The 22,389-nt window shown below is 50.7% G+C and overlaps 1 protein-coding gene across 4 annotated transcripts in view; it reads right to left on the bottom strand.

Annotated features, from left to right (window-relative positions):
* The window catches only part of Tafa5 (TAFA chemokine like family member 5), a 221,274-nt gene that overhangs the window by 73,184 nt on the left and 125,701 nt on the right, over window positions 1-22,389 (bottom strand). For all 4 annotated transcript variants that reach the window (XM_039079768.2, NM_001191991.1, XM_017595060.3 and 1 more), the window contains exon 2: window positions 6,853-7,002. In XM_039079768.2, the coding sequence (XP_038935696.1) occupies window positions 6,853-7,002 (150 nt within the window). The remainder of the gene's footprint in view (window positions 1-6,852; window positions 7,003-22,389) is intronic.

Here is a 22,389-nt window from a genome sequence, read left to right as displayed (position 1 = left end):
GGACCCGCCTGCAGCTGCACCTTTATCAGGAGCTTCCACACTTCCTAAATGCCACATCTTGAAATTGTCCCTCAGCATTCGCACTGAAAAACTTAACCCCAATACAGTATGTTGAGTCATAGAAGTCTTGTCATGAGAACCTCATTCTCATCAACAGATCTATGCCAGTAGTCAAGGATCTTGAAGAGAGAGAGTTTGGCCCATGTGAGAATGTGGTGACCTTGGCTGACACTGCACAGGCAACAGGGGACTTGGCCCTCCCAGCCTCTGAAACACAGAGAGAAATCATCCCTGTTCTTTATAAACTGCCCGGCCACAGGGAGTTTGTTTGAGTAGCAAAGAGCAGGCTAATGGAAACACAGAAAGAAGAATATCTTCTCTAGGGAAAGGAGACCCGGCTGCCCACTGTGTCTTCTGATGCTCTGAATGGCTGTCAGCTCTCAAGGTGCAGCAAGGGACACCTGCTGACTGAGAGAACAGAGGTGGAAGGTCCCCCAAGGTGACAGCCCAGGATGCCTTCCTAATTGCATCCCCCAAAAGCCCAGCTCCCACAGACCTTTATACTTGGCTCTGCCCAACTGTCCCCTTGCCTGACCCAGTGTTGTTTATGATGGTTTCTTTCATCCCAGAGCTTCTGCTGCTCCTTACATCTACGTTGAACCATATCCAGCCTCTGCTCCTGCTAGGACCTTCTGCCTGTTTGTAAGGCTGTAATGCTCGCTGGTAGAGCACCCAGATTCACATAGCTACTCCTCAAATACTCCCCTCTCCCTTCCCCACACCAATTAGTTACGTTACTAAAACGAGGTTCTAACTAGCTTCCCACATCAGTATCTGAAGTACTACATCTCCCTCAGACTCCTGGAGCTGCTGGGATAAGGACATCAATGCAGAGTCCCCTTTTAAGAAGATGGACCAAGGAAGGAATTGGTCTGGCCCCATCAGGCTTACTCAAAGCCCCGGGTCTCTCTGTCTCCAGACAATATAGTATGGGGAATCACAGATCAGGGACTGCCTACCCTGTCGGGATCTTCTAGCCTCATCCTCTGGAGAATGGACCCTCATGGCCCATCAACTAGCTGTGCTCACTGAAGGCTAACGTAGAGTGTGCTTTGGAGAACTGCGTCAGCTGCAGATGTGTGTTCCCAGAAACCACAAACTCCAGTATGGCTTAGCATACACAGCCAGCCCACTTTTGTGACCAGTTCCCCATCAAGGGCTTGAGAGATCCGTGGATACTGGGAAAATCTTCTAGACCATAGAGGAGCAATGTGGGCTGCTCAAATCACACAGCCCAGCCTGAGGCAGGACAGAAAGACAAAAAAGATTCTGGGGACATGGGGAAGGAAAAGGAGCCCCTTACCCTAAAGTCTGGCTGAAGTTTCTTGGCAACTAAGAATCCAGACTTCCAGTACAACTAATATTTGCTGTGAAGGTTGCCAGGATAGAGAGAATATTCCTTTTTATTTTTCTTTCCAATATATCTTTAATAAAGTATAGCAATAATATTTCTAGAGTTGTTCATCTTGGACTCTTTCTAAATTATATATATATATACATACACACATATATATGATCTTTCATATATATGCACATATACACACATACACATATACACACATTTATACACACATACACACACACACACACACACACACACACACACACACACACACACACTCCTTAATAAGAATGTCAAATAAACCATGTTTGAAGCCTGAGCTTGTATGAACCTGACTGTGGCTTTCCTCTTTTTCCCAGATTTATTTTCTGAGACTGTCAGAAACAAGACAAATTCTGTTTAGTGTAAAAGCACCTTTATTCCCTGAAGCCCTTGTGATTTAGGGTGTTACCAGCTGTCCACTGAACCTCCTTTAAACTCCTTAGCCACCTTCAGTGGTGTCCCTCTATTTGCCTGCATGATTACTGAAGAGATAACTGGACATCTGTCTGTCACTTTCTTGTGGCACCCATATCAACACTTCCCTGTCTTACCCTTCCTTAACCACATGCTGTTCTACGAACCTCCTCTCTAAATCCGAGTCAAATCTCTTCTTAACGGGCTCCAACTTCGTTTCCTATCATGTTGCTCTGAAACTCTTCTCTGCCGCAGTCCCTCCCTCCTCCTGCCTGGAGGTCTCTGAGCAGAGATCCCTGGAACAGTATGGGCGGCAGTGTGGGGCTGTCTCTCCAATCCCTATCCCACTCCCACTGCCAAGCTCATGGTGTAACACTGTGCCCTGGGGAGCCTCTGAGAAAAGACATAGACGAAACAAGGACCCTGTTCTCGGACATTCTATCAGGAAAGGAAGGACCTTGGACAAGGAGACTGCCTGCCTGTCCCTTGTTCCGGGCTTACCAGGCAACCACGTCTGGAGTCACCATGTTGAAAATTAAGTGTGCCCATTCCCGCACTTGCTCAGCAGTCCAGCGGCCCTACTTCTGTTAGTGCACAGAAAGCCAACAACTTCCCAGCAGCCCAAGCTGCTTTCTGGAGACACAGGCTAAGACCCTCTCTCCATTGTGAGGCTTCTTTTCCTTCATCCAGATCAGGGTTCCCCAGAGGTAGGGCAAGACCCCAGGCATACCCAGGGGAGCCTAAGTCCTAAGAGGGAGCCTTGAGGAGGATCCTCTCAACTATGCACACATGCCAGACAGCTGCTAGGTTGGTATGCCATGTTTCTGAGACCCAGAACAATAAGATTTGAAAGGACCCAAGGGCCACTGTGCCTAAATGACCTTCCTTCTCTAATCCTGGTGCTGAACTGTAGAGAAGCACATGGGTTATCAATGCAGTGGCCACAACTGAAGCTGGACAAGCCTCTAAGCTATGTTCCTTTAGAGATGCCTTCTTGGTGGTCCTGATGCAAGTTGGTATCCAGGGAACCGAGGCCCTTCTCATGGCGCCTCTCTCCCAGATGCCATCCACGGCTCGCTCAGAGCTGACCAGAGCCTGATGCTGAATGACTGAAGCTCCATGTAGATCAGGTTGATCTTCAGGCATGATGGCCGTGCCTGGGAAAGGTGGAGTGTAGCAAGCACTTCTGAAGTGTCTCGATTTCCAGGAGTTTATGGCGCAGCCTACACCGGGAATGGCTGGATGTCACTGGATTGAGTCACTGACCGCTACACCTGAGGATGCCTAGGCTGCTCACGTTGGCAACCAAAACTTACACTATGAAGTAGAGAGATGCTGGCCACTGCATAGGCTGCTGTGAGAACAGTTCTGAGAAAACCTTGGAGTTATCAAATGGAAGTCCATCAGGAATCTGGTTGTGCCTCCCCAGAAAGGAGATGCCAAGGTAGCAAGAAAGGCCCTTCCACAACCTGCCCTGTGGCAGGGCTACTGCAGGCATCTGCCTGACCATCGCTGAAGCCTGGCTGATCTTGTCCTCCAAGCAAAATGCTTCTCTCCGTCAGACCGCCAGGAATCTTGGTCTCTGAACTTCTGCAGGCCGTTTCATAGCAACTGGCTCACCCAGCATGTGGTTTCTGGGGCACGGCGCCTTCCACCAACATCACAACTGCAAGCCTCACACATGGCCCCGCCTGGCTAGCCATTGTAGACGGCCAGACTTCTTATTCCCCGGGGCCATGCTAGACACTCTGCTGTGCCCAATTTCCACGTCCTCTCATCCCCGAAGCTCTGGAAGTCTGCGCATACACCTGTATTCCGTTTGCAAGTTTGGATATGCGCTTGGCATCCATGACACGACTCTGTGAAGTGTGTAAGGCCCTATTTCCTCACATTCATGGACTTTTTCCATTTTAACTTTCTTTACAGTTTTTTTATTACATTTATTTATTTTTGTGGGGTGCGGATGTGCAGGTACCGAGAGATAGGTGTGGAGGTCAGAGGTCAACCTAAGGCACTATCTCTCTCCTTCTGCATCTGGTTCCTGAGGATTAAACCCAGGCTGTCAGTATTAGCAGTGCGTGCCTGCTACTGTCATATCCCTGGCCTTTTCTCTTAAAAGGTTTTTTTTTTTAAAAGTTGTATTCTTGCATTTCTTTGTACACCTGTGGGAGACTGTGTGGTTTGGCTTGTGTGTATGGGTGTGGAGGCCATAGAACAAGGTAAGGAGATGGTTCTCTCCTTTGACAAATGGGACTCTGGTTGGGTAGGGACAAGCACCTTTGTCCACCGAGTCATTTCCCAAGTGAAATTTTCCCTTTCGTGATGGGCTGCTTGGAAACAAAGGCGCTTGTGTTTTGGTAAAGTTCAATTTCTCTCCTGTTCTTTTACTGCTGTTGTTTTGATGGCCACGCCTAGGACCCACTAGTCAAAGCCAAGACCCACGGGGATTTACTGGTCCTCTGAGGGTTACAGCCGCCACTCTTCAGACTTACTCTGCTGTCCCCGCAGGAGGGTGTGAGGTAGGGCTCGGATGTGACTCTTCGGCAACGGGATATCTAGTTGCCCTAGTGACGCATGTGGAGAAGACCTCTCAGAGGGGTCTCTGGCAGCCTGGTGGGAGATCAGCCAACTGTTACTGAGGTGGATTCTGCATTCGTAGCCCCTGGCAGCCAATTCTAAGAGTGGAGGTCACTCGCTCCTTAGTCTTTTCTGGATCATCTCCCATGGGATGTCCATGGACACTGCTCTTTAGTAAACTCCAGAGCCCCGAGCGTTTCTCTACCAAAGGCAAGCAAGGGTCTCTCCTTCACGTGCCCACTGTCACCTCACAGCCATGCTTTCTTTGGATTTCTTTCCAAAGGAATTTCAATGAGAACTCAGCAAAAAAGAAGGAGACGGCCTCTCTGCTTTGGCCAGAGGGAAAGTATACACAGTTTTCTGTTGAGAGCTCAGCAAGGTTCTCAGCTCAGGGCAGCACCATGAAGGGGGCATGTGGGGTAACCTGGAGCATTCGTACTCGCGGGGGCTAGGTCTGCAGCCCACAAAGCAGAGCTCCGAGGTTAGGTCTGCTTGTTGATATTTGTGCTCAGTGAGAAGCCCTGGAGCAGGCGAGCAGATTGCTTTCAGGTCCCTCTTCTCGTGGCTTTCCGTAAAGTGGATCAGGTCTGTAACGCGACGAATAAGGTCATGGTGCTGGAGACTGGTTTCTGCAAAATTGCCTCAGCTCAGACCCAAGGCCAAGGAAGAACTTACTTCACCAAGGAAGTTAGCCTCACTGTCAGCTCCCTCTTTCCACAGAGGGAGCTTTCTAGTGATCTCTTCATCCCTCAGGAACCCGCTCAAATACTCCTTGCCCAGGTGAGGCACCCCAGTACTCACAGCATTGTGTTGTGGGGGGTTCTATGGGTCAGGTGTTTTGGAACTTGATCTCCCTTGTACTTGTCTATACATGGTCCATCTCATTTGGATGAATAAATGACAAAATGAATGAATGAATGAATGACAGAATGAATACTGAGCAAATTTATCAATAGCTACAAAGTCAGCCAGCAAGAGAACACGTGATAAATAGCAGGAGTGGTGGGTTACCCCTTCTGCTCCTGAATCCAGGGTCAGCAGAGACCACCCCAGGCTAAACATCACTGGTGTTCAATGTCAGCCGGGCCACCACGGCCCAGACTGTCTTCAGCAGACACAATGGCACATAAGGAAACTTATTATGCACACAGAGCAAGAAAACAGAAAAAAGCAAAAAAAATTAAATTAGAGGGCAGCCTAGAAAATGCCCACTGTGCAGAAAACTCGAGCAAACTAATTTGTTTGGCCTCCCTGGAAAATGGTGAGGTTTTAATTTGGGTCTCTGGGACCAGGCTCCTAAGGCACCAGGAGGCTGTTGGGGAGGGGGGGGAGGAGGGACAGGGATTTTGTTTCAGATGGGCAGATCCGGATTCAATTAGCACTCAGTCCAGACCCTGTCTCCCTGAGGCTGGAGGAATGATGGAGAGAAGAGAGAGTACTGTGGCTGCCAGCTCCACGCCACCCCAGCATGGTGCCAGAAAACCAGTCGGTGTTTACCAGAGGCTGCTACCTCTCTGCCCGTAGGGATCAAGACGCTGAGCCCTTGGAGACTAAAGGCTGCACAGAACCCAGTCCTTGGACCCCACTAGCTACCCCACTAGCTATATATAAGGTCAGATATGACCCAGGCAGCCTATGTTTCCTCTACCACCCTGGCCAGCGTGCTGAGTCTTACTCTACACTTTGTGGATGCCACAAACAGTCTTCAAGCCCTTCCAAATTGGCAGCAGGAGTGTTGGATGCCCACAGCTCTAGGGGGTCTATGGAAGACGCTGAGGGAGGTCAGGGTTCAGTAAGCTCAGGACCTTCCTTTACCATACCATTGGGTCCACGGCTGAGGGCAGGATCCCAGTTGGAGTTGACTCTAAACCCCAAACTACATAGGGAAGCCAAGGCCTGAAACAACCTCTTGCCTTGGTCTTGGGCAAAGTAGACCCTGGCCGGGTGCTTAGCCAGATCTCAGTTCCACAGTGGGCACCATCTGGGATCTAGTTCAGGATCTTGTCAGCTCCGTACTGACCATGGCCCAGATTCTGCTAATCCTTTTTCTCAAGGACCTTCCTGACTTTGGGATCAATTATCCCACTGGATGTGTCTCAGCTTGTTACAAGGAACATCTTTGTGGGTTGAGCACAGGAACCACATCTGGTCGGAGACTATGAGTCTTTGACACTTGGAATCGTGTAGTCGATCCCTGTGTGTATAGGACATGCTTGTTGCCCATGGATACAATCACACTAGATTATACCAGTCTAATGAAAGACTGCCTAGAGGCCTGACGCTAGGGCTATACCTCAGAGTCTTGGCCTCAGAGCATTCTGGAGAAGGCTCCTTCAGAGTGATGCCTGATCACACAGTAACCCTAGAAGACAGGGCTCAGTACCCTGAAGTGTCAGCAGAAGGCTGGGGGCTCTTACCGTCCACACAAGCAGGCCGGGCTCGCGTGGTGCCTGCTATCTGCCCCTTTCTGCATGCACAGCGTGCTGTCTGCCGGGCGATCGTCCTCCGTGGCTGGCTGCTGTCCCGGTCTAGGGTCACAATCTCACAGGTTCCAGCGGCCAGCTGACCTGCAAAGAAGAAATAGCCACAAGCTAAGTGGCCACAGCCTAGAGACCCACAGCCTGAAGCCCACACAGCACCCAGCTACAGTGAGGTTCACCGTGGCTGGCTCAGCCAAAGAGATGTGGAGAGAGCTCTCTGTGACAGCCGGCAAACCATCTTCTTTCTATAGGCTCTGCCAGGAATTCCAGTCAGCCCCATCCCGACGGACAGGAAATTAAATGTGCCATCTCCTCTGCCACACGCGGAAATGAAATCTCAGAATCACAGAGGAAGGCTCTGCCTCTCCTCCTCCTCCTCCTCCTCCTCCTCCTCCTCCTCTTCCTCCTCCTCTTTCTCTTCTTCCTCTTCTTCCTCCCCCTCCCCCTCCCCCTCCTCCTCCTCCTCCCCCTCCTCCTCCTCCTCCCCCTCCCCCTCCCCCTCCTCCCCCCTCCTCCTCCTCCTCCTCCCCCTCCTCCTCCTCCTCCCCCTCCTCCTCCTCCTCCTCCTCCTCCCCCTCCTCCCCCTCCTCCTCTTTCTCTTCTTCCTCCTCCTCCTCCTCTTCCTCCTCCTCCTCCTCCTCCTCCCCCTCCTCCTCCTCCTCCTCCTCCTCCTCTTTCTCTTCTTTCTCCTCCTCCTCCTCTTCCTCCTCCTCCTCCTCCTCCTCCTCTTTCTCTTCTTTCTCCTCCTCCTCCTCTTCCTCCTCCTCCTCCTCCCCCTCCTCCTCCTCCTCCTCCCCCTCCTCCTCTTTCTCTTCTTCCTCCTCCTCCTCCTCTTCCTCCTCCTCCTCCTCCTCCTCCTCTTTCTCTTCTTCCTCCTCTTCCTCCTCCTCCTCCTCCTCCCCCTCCTCCTCCTCCCCCTCCTCCTCCTCCTCCCCCTCCTCCTCCTCTTTCTCTTCTTCCTCCTCCTCCTCCTCTTCCTCCTCCTCCCCCTCCTCCTCCTCCTCCTCCTCCTCTTCCTCCTCCTCCTCCTCCCCCCCCCTCCTCCTCCTCCTCCTCCTCCTCCTCCACACACTGGGATTTCTAATCAAGCCAAACCATGCAACCTCCATTCTAATTTACCAAGACACCACCCTCACGATGTGCTATCTTGGAGCCATAAAATGGGGCATACAGCAGCGTACATATGGGCTACCATACTGCAATGAGGAACCATCATCCCCACCTGGGCACAGACACCAAGACGGCCAGGGATCAAGTTATACATCCTTGAAGACCTGCCCACACAATACACATGTAAGAGGCACATCAAGACACACAGCAAATATGTTGCATGCCTGAGGCCTGGCTGGCAGACATGGGAGAGATTACACAGATATACACAGGAGGCAATCAAGTAAAAACATAAGTTCCATAGGAGCACAGACTTGCAGGGATGTATGTGCTGTGAGATACACACATACATGCATAGGTACATACAAGTTCACGCATGTAAACTGACACCTAGGTGCACATAGATTATATGGATGTGCTCATGTGCACACACAGGCTCAAACAAGCATATTCAGCTATACGCAGGTGCACACAGGCTACACAGGTGTGCCCCTGTAGACATACAGGGTCACATAGGTGGACTTATCTACAGTCAGGCACATACAGGCTACATTGATGTGCCCATGTAAGCACACATACACATGGGGGCACACTCAACTAGACACATGCTCACGTATGTTCTTCGGTAAGTACACAAGGTGCACTCAGGTATACTCAAGAGTACACACAGGCTACATGGAAGTTCCCATATAGACACATAGGTACACATGGGCACACTCAACTGCACATGTTCTAAGCTTTCACCTGTACACAGGCACATACAATCCTGGACTGACTCTAGAAGAAGGTGCACATTTCTTCAAAGCCTCATCCTCACCTCAGGAGAGGGAATCCCAGTGGGAAATAACCCCCTACAGTTTAAGCTGTCACTGCGTGGCCAATACCAGTAAGTGCTAAAGAACAATACTGTCCAGCAAAGATAGCAGGGTATTCACAGAAGACCATAAAAATGAAAACCTGGCTACCATGTAGGAGAACAGAGGGCATCCCTCCGCCTGGCTGGGGCTGCCGCCATATTAACAGTGAGCCCAAGGCCCCTCTATCTTACCACTTCACATACTCATTAGGGATCGAACCACAGAATCCCTGATGTATGTCATACACCCATCTTCAGGATCGTCCTTCCACGCAGCACACAGCTGGTGCCTACTGGGAACACCTAGAGTAGTTGTTGCCCCAGGTGGGTACCCAGAGACCTCAAGGCACATGGCATCCCCCTTCTCACGGTCTCCTGGTTACAGGGCACACCACGGAGATGCTGGATGTCAGAATGACGCCTAGCTGAATGAGTGTCACACGGGTGTTGGCTGGAAATAGTGCAAGGTCAGACAAACAGACACTGGGAAGGAAGCTAGACATGTACACGAGAGAGTGGCCATCTGATCTGCAACCCCGGCAGGTAGCTCTCAGGGCTTCTCAGCAGTAGCTCCTCAGTTCAGGATGTCCTTTCTCACCACGTGGATCCTTCTGTGAATGTCACACAAACACCCTCTCTCCAGGCAACAGGCTCCTGCGCTGTATCAGCCTTGTTGCTTGGATTCCCCAGCCCAACCCAGAAGCTGGTTAGAGCAGGTAACACACACATTAGCGGAAAATATGGACAGGATGGCTCAGCTCCAACAGCCCAGCCATGTCTAGGCCACCAAGAACTCAGGGAATGTCCTGTCCGGGTGTGACCAGGGACACAGGGGGTTCTTTCTGATAGCCAAGCCTCTTTGGCAAGTCAGGGCTAGGAGGAGCTGTCCAAGGTGACTATATTCAGCTGCTCAGAAACATGAAGGATGCTGACAGATCCTGGCTAGTGTGCCAAGTGCATGCTGGGAGGATAGATCAGACACATTCAGAGGAAGAATGGGGGCATCTTGGCCTCTCCGAGGACCATGCACCACTTCTGAAAATGCCCATGCCTACTCAAGCAGAACGCGAGGGCCCATCCAGAGTTGCCTCCCTCAGGCTGCTTGTTTTGACTCATTCAACCCAATCACACCCTGAATTACATGCTGTTGTTAAGAAGAAGAAGAAGGCACAAAAAGCAGATGCAAGGAGATGGGTAGGGCAGGAGGAACACTTAGAAGAACCAATCAGCTGCAGGACTGATCCGAGAACCATAGCACCAGGTCTGATGGGAGTGGAAGGGCAAACCAGCGGGAAGCTGCTAGGAAGCTGTGCGGCACATGAGAAAGAAGTGATTTCCTTCTTGTGCTGGCCACTACGATGTGAATGGTGGCCACGTGGACACCACCCTAAGTTCCTCTTTTAAGGCCTGCAGATTGGCTCTCTAACCACTTTGCTATTCCTGTCAAACTTGACCTACACACTGTGGTCAAGGCTTACAGTGTCTGGGCCACCTTGGTGCAGATGGCTTCTCTGGTCGAGGCTTGGACACTTGTCTAGGGCTGTACCAACAAGGTGGGGGATACTACCAAGTGAATGACGTCATACAGTTGTAGTGGCCCCTGCACACTGGGAACATCTGCTCTGAGCCAGCACTGCACCACCCTGGTCCCCATTTCCAGTTCCCTATCAGCAGGAGTCATGCGCAATGACCAAGGAACCGTGTGCATGCACCTGTGTCTGCAAAGAGCAGGAGTGGGAGGGGCAGCAAATGACAAAACTCTGAGGTTGTTACTGAAGAAAGATGCAGCATAACTTAGGAAGGGTCACATGACCAGGACGCATCCCTTCACCCCCAAGGATGAGCCCAATCCCAGTACCTTACCAGGGTCTATTTGCACTCAGGTGCACATAAAACTGTGACAGGACTTTCCTTCCATAACCAGCTGATCTCACTTACGATGTCCCTAAGTCACTCCTTCCATATAGGCACCATGGCCTTCCGCTGCTCTTGACCGTGACTGTCCATACAACCCAACTGCAACCTTTCGCACTGTCTTGCATGGGAATCCCAGGGTGAAATCGCTATCCTCCCCGTGTTTGACAGACGGACGCCTCACAATCACATCATTTCTCCCTGCGTCTGTGCTGCGTGTAAGAAGGGAAAGCTCCCCTTTGTTCCCACATAGCGGGTGGGTGGAGAATCTGGGCTTAGAGGAGTTGGGATTTACAGAGCCGCAGACCTGAGACATTTGCAGCAGGGGCAGGCTCTGTATACTCAGGAGAAAGCCATGGGCATAAGCCTTCCTCTACTTGGGTTCAGCTTGTTCCGTTTGCCCTGGAAGTTCCATGAACACCGTAGGAAGGCTCGGGGTCTTAGGTAAGTCGCATGCAGGGGCGTGTCCCTGTTAGCCAGAGAGATAAGCAAACTTGACTGTTGGTTGAGCTTTCAGTGCCTGGTCTTCAGGTGCAAAGAGGTTTCTGCAGGGCTGGGCCATAGCCTTCGGCCCCTTCACTCTCTTGAACAGCACGCAGAGGTAGTGAGTGGGTATTGGTGTACCCCAATCGCTGCTCAGACGGCAGCTCTGCCTGCCAGCTCAGCACTGGGATTAGGCCTTGGCACAGATCAATGCTAAACACACATGCTCTCCGCTCCACTGATGACAACGGAATCAAATCCTGGGACTTCCCCAAGGCAAGAGTTGACACTGTGTGGTGGCCTACCAGAACCTGACACCGCTCCACATGCTGGGACCCCAGCATTGGTCCCACACCACACAGACTGTGATCTGGATCTTCTATATTGCCTTGTATTTCTCATGCATGTCTCTCCACCCAAGCCCAACACTGAATGGGACCCAGTGGAGACACTGGTCTAGGGGCATCAAAGGCCACACTTCTCTGGGCATCGAAACTAGCCCCACTCTGTCCTTAGCCTCCTATGGCCATAGGTCCTGAAGAAACACTTCTCCCAGGTCATGTCATACACAGGCATGGCACCAATGCTGCAACAAGAATAATGTCACAGTGGATACATCTGCACAACAAGATTCGCAGAGCCACATTCAGCCTCTGACCTCCTGGGTGTCTAGGACACTTGTGGGGCCACAGGCTGGAAGAACAATGAATACCCAATGGGTGTCAATTCCAGCTAGTTCCTGATTTCTGAGAGAGACATAATCTGTCCAGAGGATATAAACAGGTCCAGGGAACTGCAGATTAGAGAACACAGGACAGGTCCCATTAACATGCCCAGCCATCCTCAGACCAGCAGGTGATCCTGTCCCAAATGCTGGGTGGTGAATGCAGGACAGCTCCCAAAACCTATGTAAGACTTCATGTAAACATGGCCAAGGTCAATGACTCCACACGGGGTGACAGGCTAGCCCTCAGCAGCTAAGCTAGTGTATAAGGTTTCCAGAGCAGGTGGGCAGGAAGCCCTGGAGGGGTTGGGGGGAGTCTGTAAGGAACAAGGTCCCAGGTTTTCTCATGCATGTCCCTCCACCCAAGGCACACATTGATGAGCTGTTTATCCCGACAGGGCTGTGGCATACATCTGAAAGGCTATAGGATATGATGGACGTCAGAATAAAGACTCAAAATGACTTTGACAGGAATAGAGTGAGAGGGTGGCATTTAAAATCATAAATGTCAGCTCCGTGTTTGGATTACAATGAAAACGAGGTAGAGAGTCAGGAGGCCAGAGAGGCCCTCAAGCCTTTGTTAGGTGGCTTTATCTCGCCACGGGATTCGGCGTCGTTCAGAAGATGGAGAATTGAGTGAGACCAGAAAAGGAGAGACACAGTAAGGACAGGCAGGGTACCCATAACTCTTCGGGAGTTCCCAGGTCAGCCCATGGTTCAAAATTTGGCTGAGTGAGAGGTCTCTGGTCCGTGGGTCATAGTATTCTGGGCATGACTGCTTCCCCTCCAGCTCAGATCTACTCCAAAATGTAGAGACAGTAACGTGAGACTCATGGGTAGTTCAAACAGCCAAGGGGACATAGAAGTCATGCATCTGGGAAGACTAGAAGGGAGGAACACAGGGATGTAGGGTGACCACGTCATTTTACATACCTTTTTCATCCGTGACAAGGGAGAGTTTGGGGCCATATGGCTTAAGAGAAGGCCTTGTGGGTTCATCAGGAGTGTCCTTGGCCGAGGCTAGTAGGTCTAGGGATCTATGTGAGTCTGTTGGGCACCCTTGAAGGTGGTGATAGTGTTTGGTTACAGGGAAGCAAAGTTCCATTAACGCACTCAGGCACCACATTATTACAACTGGTACCACATGCTTACTGGTTCTCTAGACTGGGATGAAATGGGTGTTGTGGGTAAGGACAGGTTACTTAGAGGAGGATGTCAGCCAAGAATACCACAGAGCATCAGGCTTAGGCCTGGGGGATTCCAGACTTTCCCCATGTCCTGACCTGCTAAGCCTGGGCGGTCAAGGGAGACCGCTCAAGAAGCTCACATCTGGGAATCGCATGCATGCTGTACAGAATCCTTTTACATGTGCAGCTCAGGAGTATAATGATGGGTTTGCACACAGGGAACATGCTCTGAGATAGTATTTTTCACGACCCCTAAATGCTTGCAAAACCTTATGTAGGCATTTCTGTCATCCCATCTCAGAAGCTAGTTAGGGACAGGGACCCCAGGGGGACACAACATGATGAACTAAGACTTTGAGAACATAGAAAACGAGCCATGCAGTCAACACATTGCCCACCTGGGTGCAAGTGAGCTTGAATGTGCCTACTATGTGTACAAATTGCTTTCTACACAGCCATGACCAAACTTCAGATTTGGTGACATGAGCCCACGTGGTGCCCCACCAGAGGAGCCTCCACACCCATTTTCTTCCTGGTCCCCCTGTCACAGATCTGTGTCAGTTTCCATGAGTGACATGCACCAGAAGTGAGCTGCTATTTTGGGCTCTAACTGTCACATGCCTTGGCCCGCCAGGCTGCAGAAAGGGTTCATCTCTGGGCTGTCTCGGAAACAGTGAAGTGTTAGTCTGCTCAAAATAACACAAAGGGCCATTGATCTGACTTACCTATCCTGACAACTATCACCAGGTTGGGGATCTACACAAGCCTAAGAGCTCTGCTTGTATCCCCTTGTCCCTTTGCCCTGCACTAGAGGATCCTCAGCCAGAACCCTTTCTTTCCTGTCACCCCTGGAAGGTGTGACAACATCTGCTGTGCTGGGTGCCACCTAAAACCCTGGGTTCCTGACCTATCAGGGCAGGCTGCACACCCACCCAACTTGGAAGTCCATGTAAGTCTGATGGTGTTTCAAGTTTGGAAGTGGTCAGGGTCCTGACCCTCGTGGAAGATGGTGCTGGGGCCAGAAACTATGTATTATATCTCCTTCTCCCTATCCTGCACAAGACCTCAACTTCAGACTGAAGGGAACTCAACCAGCGGTCCTGCACAGGGCTCACAAATGAAGCTCCTAATGTTTAGTTTTATCCCCAATTCTATAGACACACAGTACAAAGATTAAAATGTTCAGGAAAAAAATGTTCTTAAGATCCGATAGAGAATCTATCTCAGTGTTTGAGATGGAATGAAACCAAGCCTCAATTAAATCCCAGGATCAAATTCTTGCGCACATTCCAACTACTACTGAATCAATTAAGTGTGTGCTACTGATCACAGAACTCAATTCTGCACAGACCAGCTGAGGAGTATCCCTGCATGATAAGTGCGAGGGGAGAATTTAAAAGGCAGAGCAAGATGGGCCATGCTGGTCTGCTGCCTACCTCGATGTATAGCTGGGGCAGAAGACAGCAAGGATTAGACCAGCAGACCACAGGCCCTGTCCCTCCCTGGAGAGACCTGGTTCACCCCACACTCAGTGGTCAGATCCCTTCAGAGGGCGAGGAAAGGCACGGCTTTGTCACCAGGAGACAAGACAAGCCCGGGGACCAGGAAGCAGCAAGACAGGTTCACTGTCCCTGCATAGCTTACAAAGACCCTGATTTCAGAGCCCTTCTCTGCCTAGGACCAGCTGTACTCCAGGGAGCTCCACTTGCAGTGAGAGCTACAGGCCTCAGCAAGAATCCTCTGGATCCCCTTGGCCTTGGTTTAGCTGTCTGGGATAGTGTCCCAGAATTAGGGAGTAAGGACTACATAGAGGGACAGTCAGCAAGATTGTACTGACCTCCCGGTGGTGTAGACACACTGGCACCCCTGGATTCATATGCTACTGTAGAAGAAGCCACGGATAAGTGTGGCTGACACGTTTTAGACACATGGTTGAACCATGAAGTTAGTCCAACCTGCCCAAAGGTTTCTTTCTCTGTAGGTTACCAGAAAGACACAGGTATACATCACATGCAGTCTATACAAGCCTTTTAGGGATGCAACGGGCTCATGGTTGGGATGTACATACACACTCATGCATATATACACAGAGTACTGCCTCCATACAAAAAATGCAACCACACATAGCCAGACCATGATTTGTTCACACAAACACATATACGGCATGTGTGTACTCACACAAAGGCACTTATATATACAGACCACAACATGCATACACATACAAACAGCATGCTGCATATAAAGACCATGCTATATCACCATACTGCATGAGCACATGACACAGCAGAGGCTGTGCACACAGCAGCTTGCAACTCCACACTTGCACTTAGTACACACCCTTAGGCACATGAGCACGGTTGGAGACATGTGTGCAATGTTCTTCAGGCTCTGCACCAGGACGGTCCCTGTTTGTTATCTGCAGAACCAGTACCTACTTTCCCAGTTCAAGCAAGCCTGCACAGGGTACCCATGAGTTCACAGGTTGTGTCCCTCACCACTCCGCTGGAAACGGATCCTTATGGCCACTCAGACTCGGGGGAGCCGCATAGAATATACACTACCACTGACTGTAGACGTGGTTTATAGATAGGAAGCATCCACAGCCAAGGCCTCTCAGTTCAGTGCTTCCAAAACAGTTTCTTTAACCCCGACCCCATGCTGCCTTAACTTCTTGAACTTCAGCCATTGGAAGGAAGAAGGAATAGGTTAGGAGAATGAGAACAGACTGCCCTGCTTGAACCCTTCCAGAGCCTATGTCAAAGTATCCAGTGAAGTTCCTTCCACGAGCTTCCCTGGCACCACCTTGCCGATGCTCCCCCATGGCCAGGCCACAGATGTCACCAAAAGAAAGCTCAGCAGACATATATATCCTGCATGTGCCTATGTCAAAGTATCCAGTGAAGTTCCTTCCACGAGCTTCCCTGGCACCACCTTGCCGATGCTCCCCCATGGCCAGGCCACAGATGTCACCAAAAGAAAGCTCAGCAGACATATATATCCTGCATGTACACATAGCAACTTCCCCAATTAATTCCAAGTACATTGCAGGCTGAGGTCACTGCATATCTCCAGGGACCAAGGGACAAACAAGGTAGTGAGACAGAAGGTCTGAGAGAGAAACAGGATTTCATTTATTCCTGGCACTGACAAGCTCTTATGGGCAACAGCTATGAACATCGAGCCTCTAGTAGGACAGGGGTAGCTATTCTGGAAGGTTCTGGGTCCGTCAGTGTATGGTTGATGCAGGGTCATGGGGCATAGCCACAGATTGGAAGAGAAACTCCATGTTTTCTGACAGGCAAGCTCTAGAGCCCCAGTCCTTCCATCTGCCTATCCCAGCTCTGCAGCTCTTCCTAACCCACTCTGCAGCCTGCTGCCCTGATGCACCAGAGCCTCCTCTTAGTCCAGCCCTCCTGTCCTGGTATCTGTCTGCTCAGACACTCAGCTTTTTCAGAGCCATCCCAGGTCAGGGCCTCATCCCTTGCACACTGGTGGGAAAACACTGCAGCTGCTCCCTTGAGTATGTCAGCCTACTGGAACAACTGCCTCAGCCTGGTGCCTGTCTGCAGGCCTTAAACCACGTACAGGTACAGGGCCGGCCAAGAAGCACTGGCCTAGAACCATAGGAACCTGTACTATCCAGTTCAGGCAAATGGCTCTCCTAGGGCCTTACCCTAGGCCAGGTCAGACTTACAGCCCTTCTTTGACATGGAAACATGCACTAAGTTCTACCCAAATGTCCAGGTCAGCCACCAGCATCTAGGATTGCTATGTCGGATGAGCGTACCAGGGAAGTGGAGACCATATCTGTGATCCATGCACCTTTTCAGCAACATTGCCTGAATATTCTGAATTTCTGGAGCCTCCTGACTGCCACACCATTCAAAGATCATGCAAATGAACTCTCACAGGGCAAGACCACGGAATAGCCAGGCCCAACACTGCCCTTCCCATTCTAGTCAAGTGCATCATAGCAGACTAAGTAGCCACCACTCTTTAGGAGTGAGTATGTATGTGTGTGTGTGTATGTATGTATGTATGTATGTATGTATGTATGTATGTATGTATGCATGCATGCATTCATGAAGAAAATAGGAGAGAGGGAGGGGAGGCAAAGGAGGGGAGGGAGAAGGAGAGGGTTAGGTAGAAGTGGAGGCAGAGAAACTGATAAAGAGTGAGTGGCAGGGAGAACAACCCAGGGGATTGGGTGGGAACAGAGACCTCTGAAGTAAGAGTTATGAGGGCAGGTGGTAGCCCTGTCTCCCCTCGTCTGGGGAAGACAGCTTACTTCCACACAGAAGCTGAGATCATTGGATCTTCTTTGTGCCAGAGCAACATGATGGTTCAGACAAGTGAGTTATAAACGATTCCTGCGTGCAGAAGGCTGGGAATGGTCATTAGATGCTTCTGTTAAACTGAAGATGCTTCCCACCTGACGAGAGGGCATGTTTACACACCTAGACAGTGAGGAGCGTGTCTTGGGTAACAGTTTCCATGGGGATTACTCTAGGACACCCAGGGGATCTCAAGGGCCCACGTCAAGTGGTGGGTGCTGGGAAGACAGGCTGATGTCTGGATTGGATGGTCAGAGGCCCAGGAGCTGTGTACGTGAAGGCTGGGAAAGACAATCAGGTCTTTTTTCAGGAAGGAAGGAGTCTGCCATACTACGACAGACTCAAGACTTAGTGAGAGGGATTCAACTACACCACACTGACTCAACCCCAAGCATGTGGCAACCAGTTCTGCAGCCTCTGGGCCCAGAGCTAATAGACAAGGGACCTCTGTGGCTACTGAGTCCCTCAGCCCTGACACCAAGGGCAGCCTAGAGCAGGCCTGATCTCACACTTTGCAAGGTGCGAGAGGGTACCTGGCAGAGATGGAGAAACGGACTCAGGAGAGTCAGGCTCCATATGTGCTAAGCCGGAAGAGTGCTCAGGAAGATAAAGGTAGGATGAGCAGGTGGGCTGAAAGGGGTGGGGGACCCTTAAGGGGCTGCACATATCACCAGAGTAGCTCCTATCGGACCTCACCTCTCATGTCTCCTGTGACATTGCCCAGCCAACCCCCTCCCCCAGGAGCTTTAGATTCCTAGGTCAGTGATGACCCCCAAGACAAGTTCAGCCAAGCCCCTAAGTCCAAGTTAGATGTCACTATCTAATAACAAGGAATATGGAAGCATGAATCGTTTGGACCAGAGCCTGGCACAGCAGCTGTTCTGGCTGGTCCCAGTCACCTAGAGGCTAGATTCAAGCCCAAATACCTGGAGCCACTAAGCAGGACCCATGGATACCCTTTTCAAGCATCTCTGCAGGCTGGATCCTGCCACGCATGTGACAGGTACCCAGGGCTTCAATAGTCTGAACCTGTACCTCCACTCCCCCACACATCTCTCAAGAGTGACAAAAGACCTTGTGGCCAGCATGGAGTGCAATTACTGTTCCCTGTAGGAAGAAGCTGCTGTGGTCCAAGGACCAAGATGAAGCTGGGCCTGGGTAAAGAGGCATGAAGCTCTCGTTCTAAGGGTTTTGTCCAACAGCATGGCCTAAACAGGCTTAGAATACCCACGGCATTCAGTTGTCTAGCACAAGTGTAGATTCCAACACCTCAAAACCCATCAGGCTGCAGCACACACTGGGTCACCAGGCGTTGTGAGAATTTCTTCCCCAGGGGCACGTAAACAACTTCTATCCCTCCTTCTAAGGCCCCAAAGGCAAATCAAAGTTTGATTTTACCAAAGTTCACCCTGGTGAACCAATGAGTTGATTGGGCTTACTTCCAGAGTGATGGTAGGGGTTGCTTACAGGAGTCTGTCTGGATAACCCTAAATCAGCCATACTCCCCACATAAGAGATACATAGATGAAGTCTCGACTCAGTTAACCTCCCACAGCCTCTACTCTAAAGCTCTCTAAGGCCACGCACAACTAGGGCAGCATTACATGTAACTGTTGAGGTGCAAGAGGGACCAACCGGAATGTCAGACGAAACTCCATTGATACTTTTTTTTTTGCCCAACTCCTATGAAGAACTATCAACAGCAAAAAGCCCATTTCCAGGCCTCCTCCAAGTAGTCACACTATTCTGACAAACACAATGGTTGTTATGCTGAGGACAGTGCTCTACAAAGCAGAAGAGCCCTCCTCTCAGGGGTCCCAGGAGAACCAGCTGCCCAGGGGACTCCTTTTCTCCCATAGGAACCTACCATCAGTGCTCCCCAGAAATATAAGATTGTTGCATGTCCAGTCAGGATCCAAGCAAGGCACTCAATATGCAAGAGGCTTCTAGGAATGGATTATAGGGTATAAGCTCCCATGAGGAGCTTCAAGCCCCTGGAGGGTGGTGAGCTCTGTAGATCTCCCAGCAGGCACCTGGTCATCCCAGCACTCATCCTTAGTAATTTGGCACTATAGGCCATTGAGATGGCTCAATGTGACAGATGCAATTCCCACCTGGTCCATGAGCTGGTCCCTCTGGGAGGGCAGAGTGGACGTGTGGGTCTAATCCTTCAGGAGTGGTCTTCACCTTGATCTCCATAGAGTCTGGGAGACTCCGGAGTCCCCTGCTATTCCTGCTGCCTTTTTCCTCTAGGTATAGTGAATATGCACCCCCTCGTGTGCTGCCTGCACCTCACCAGGCAGGCCACTCTCTTGAGTTAATTATCAGAGTAAAATCGGAGCTTAGGGCTCCCTCTCAAGCTTGTCTCTAGAGCATAGCTGGAAGAAAACAATGTACGCACCAAGTCGCCTCCCACACAGGGAACCCAAATTCCCCGCCTCTTTTTAGCACTGTCACTTCAGTGACTTGTGGCCTAGGTTGTGTTGTGAGTGTCCAAGAGCCCACTTTCCTGATTTCAGCCAGACTCTGGTGGAGAGCAGGAAAAGGGGACTGCGACACACGTGCCCCACACGTCTTCTGCTTTCCACATGCTGCTGAGGCTGCTCCAATGCCAAGAGAGATGTCCACGGGGAAGCACCTGGCCATCTGGCCTCCGCTCAATCATCCCCTCAATGTGTATAGTAATGAGGCACTGCTGCCTGCCTTGGCATGGTCAGCACAGGACCCAAGACCGATCCTGAGATGGTTTAGAAAAAGCTGTTGCTACAACATCATAAACATAGCAATTATGGCTCAGTTTACAAATTCACCAAGGTCAATAAAAGACAGGCTGCAGGCTACCAGTGAGCATCCCATGATAACCAGTAGGGGCCAGAGCCCAAGGAGTCCCAGGCATCTGACCTGGGGCTGCAGAGCACTTCCTTGGTCTTGATGCCAATGGTAACAGGGCTTTCCTAGAATGTCCTCTTCCCGCTTGCAAGTGAATAGTGTTAGACAGTACAAGCCATGGACAATGATATCGTGTACAAAGGACAGAGTCACCCACAAACACTCCTCCAGCTATAAAGTGTCAAGTGCATCCTGCAATCCAAGTTGCTTCTTCAGGAAATCTAGGCATTTACATATAGCCTGTTCAACGCCCACCCTCCATCCTGCCCCCTAGTCAAGTGAGCTCTGAATATGGTTGTCTTGAAGGCCCCTTCTGTGCACAGTGCACAGGGACTGCTGGTTGCTGAGGTACCCTGACACCCTCACGAAGTTTAGGAGGAACAATAACTTTCAGCAGAGGCAAAAGCTCAGATCCTGTCTCTCCAGCTGCCCAGCATACCTCTACCAGGAGGGAAAGGCCACAGTCCTTGTGGGTGTTGAAAGGGATGGAGCCTGGAACCTTTTTCTTCCACATTCAAGGTGTTCTACCTAGGCAGCCCTTAATGACCATGGGACAAAGAGATACCAGCCAAGGCCAAGTGGCAGAAAAGGCAAAGTCAATCCATGGTGGAGGGGTGGGGCCAGTGTGTGCCCACAACAAGAATGTGTCGATTCTACACAGCAGCACAGGGCAGTGAGAGCAATCAAACCGAGGCTCGGTGAAACCATTTCTGCTTTCAGTAAAACCCTCTGTCTTTCAAACATTTCCCGGCAACAATGATGCTCAAGCAGATTATGCTTGCCACAACAGGCAGCAGCCAGGGCCCAGGCCGAGGCCCAGGAAGCTGCATGATTGCAAAGAGACGGTGGGCAAGGGCATGAGTTGGAGGAACCAGGTTGGGACAGGGTTAGAGATGCAGAGGAATCTTCAAGGTGGGCAGGTCAGCACATGTCGCCTACATCCGCCAGTCCTTTGAGCTTGATTGTGCTGACAGGAAGGGCTCCCATCTTTCCTTGAAGCTGTCAGTTGACTATTTTGCTGTTTAAAGGCTTGGGTGTTTCGCCTGCATGTATGTCTGTATAACATTTGCATGCCTGTTGCCAATGGAGGCCAGAAGAGGGCATTGGTTCCCCTAAAACTGAAGCTGGATATTTTGAGCTATCATGTGAATGCTAGAAATCAAATCTGGACTTCACGGAGGAGCAGCAAAGGCTCTTTAACCACTGAGCTATCTTAAGTCTCAACTTCAAGCATTTCCTCAAAACCTCCACGTTTCCAGGTTATTTGGCTATCAGAGGAAGGCATTACCTGCTCCTTGGTAATACAGTGTCCCCGCCTCCTCCCAGCCAAGGCACTGAAGAACCAGCTGCCTCTGTCTAGATAACCTACAACCCTCAACCCTGCACACACAGAGCACAGATCACTCGGCAAAACCGCTAATGTGACTGACAGTTCCTGAAGATGCCAGGCACAGTGAGGCTGCTTCCAGCACTGGCTATCTGTCTGAGAAAGTGGTGCCTTGTTGATGGACTAGCCATCATTCCTGTCTCTGACTCCTGGAAGCTCCTCTCCTGGTCAGTTTGCTTGGCAGGTCAGCTGAGGACAGTCCATCCAATGTCACTTTCTGCCTGTTTGGCAATGGAAGGTACTGTGGCTTTCCACTTTCAGGGATGGCACCCTAGAACCACACACACAGTAGATGAGATGAGGCTGGTTACTCTGAGTGGGGGACAGTGGCCCAAGGCAGATTGGGCAGGGCACAGGATCCCAGATGATGACAGGTGAAGGCCACTCTTTGTAGGCAGAGGATAAAGACTCAGACATCTGAAGATCTAGAGCTGGTAGGGAAAGGTATTCTATGGACAAACTGCTGACATTCCGGTTGCCAGGCATCCCTACATCATGAGGAGTCTTGCCTGGGCCACTGTAGAGACTAACATGATGATATGCATACACCTACAGTTGTCCTACCACTCTCCTCTGCACTGAACATCACT

The sequence above is a fragment of the Rattus norvegicus genome, chromosome 7 (genome assembly GCF_036323735.1).
Source record: "Rattus norvegicus strain BN/NHsdMcwi chromosome 7, GRCr8, whole genome shotgun sequence".
Taxonomy (NCBI): Eukaryota; Metazoa; Chordata; class Mammalia; order Rodentia; family Muridae; genus Rattus; species Rattus norvegicus.
This window is presented reverse-complemented; position numbering and strand designations above follow the sequence as displayed.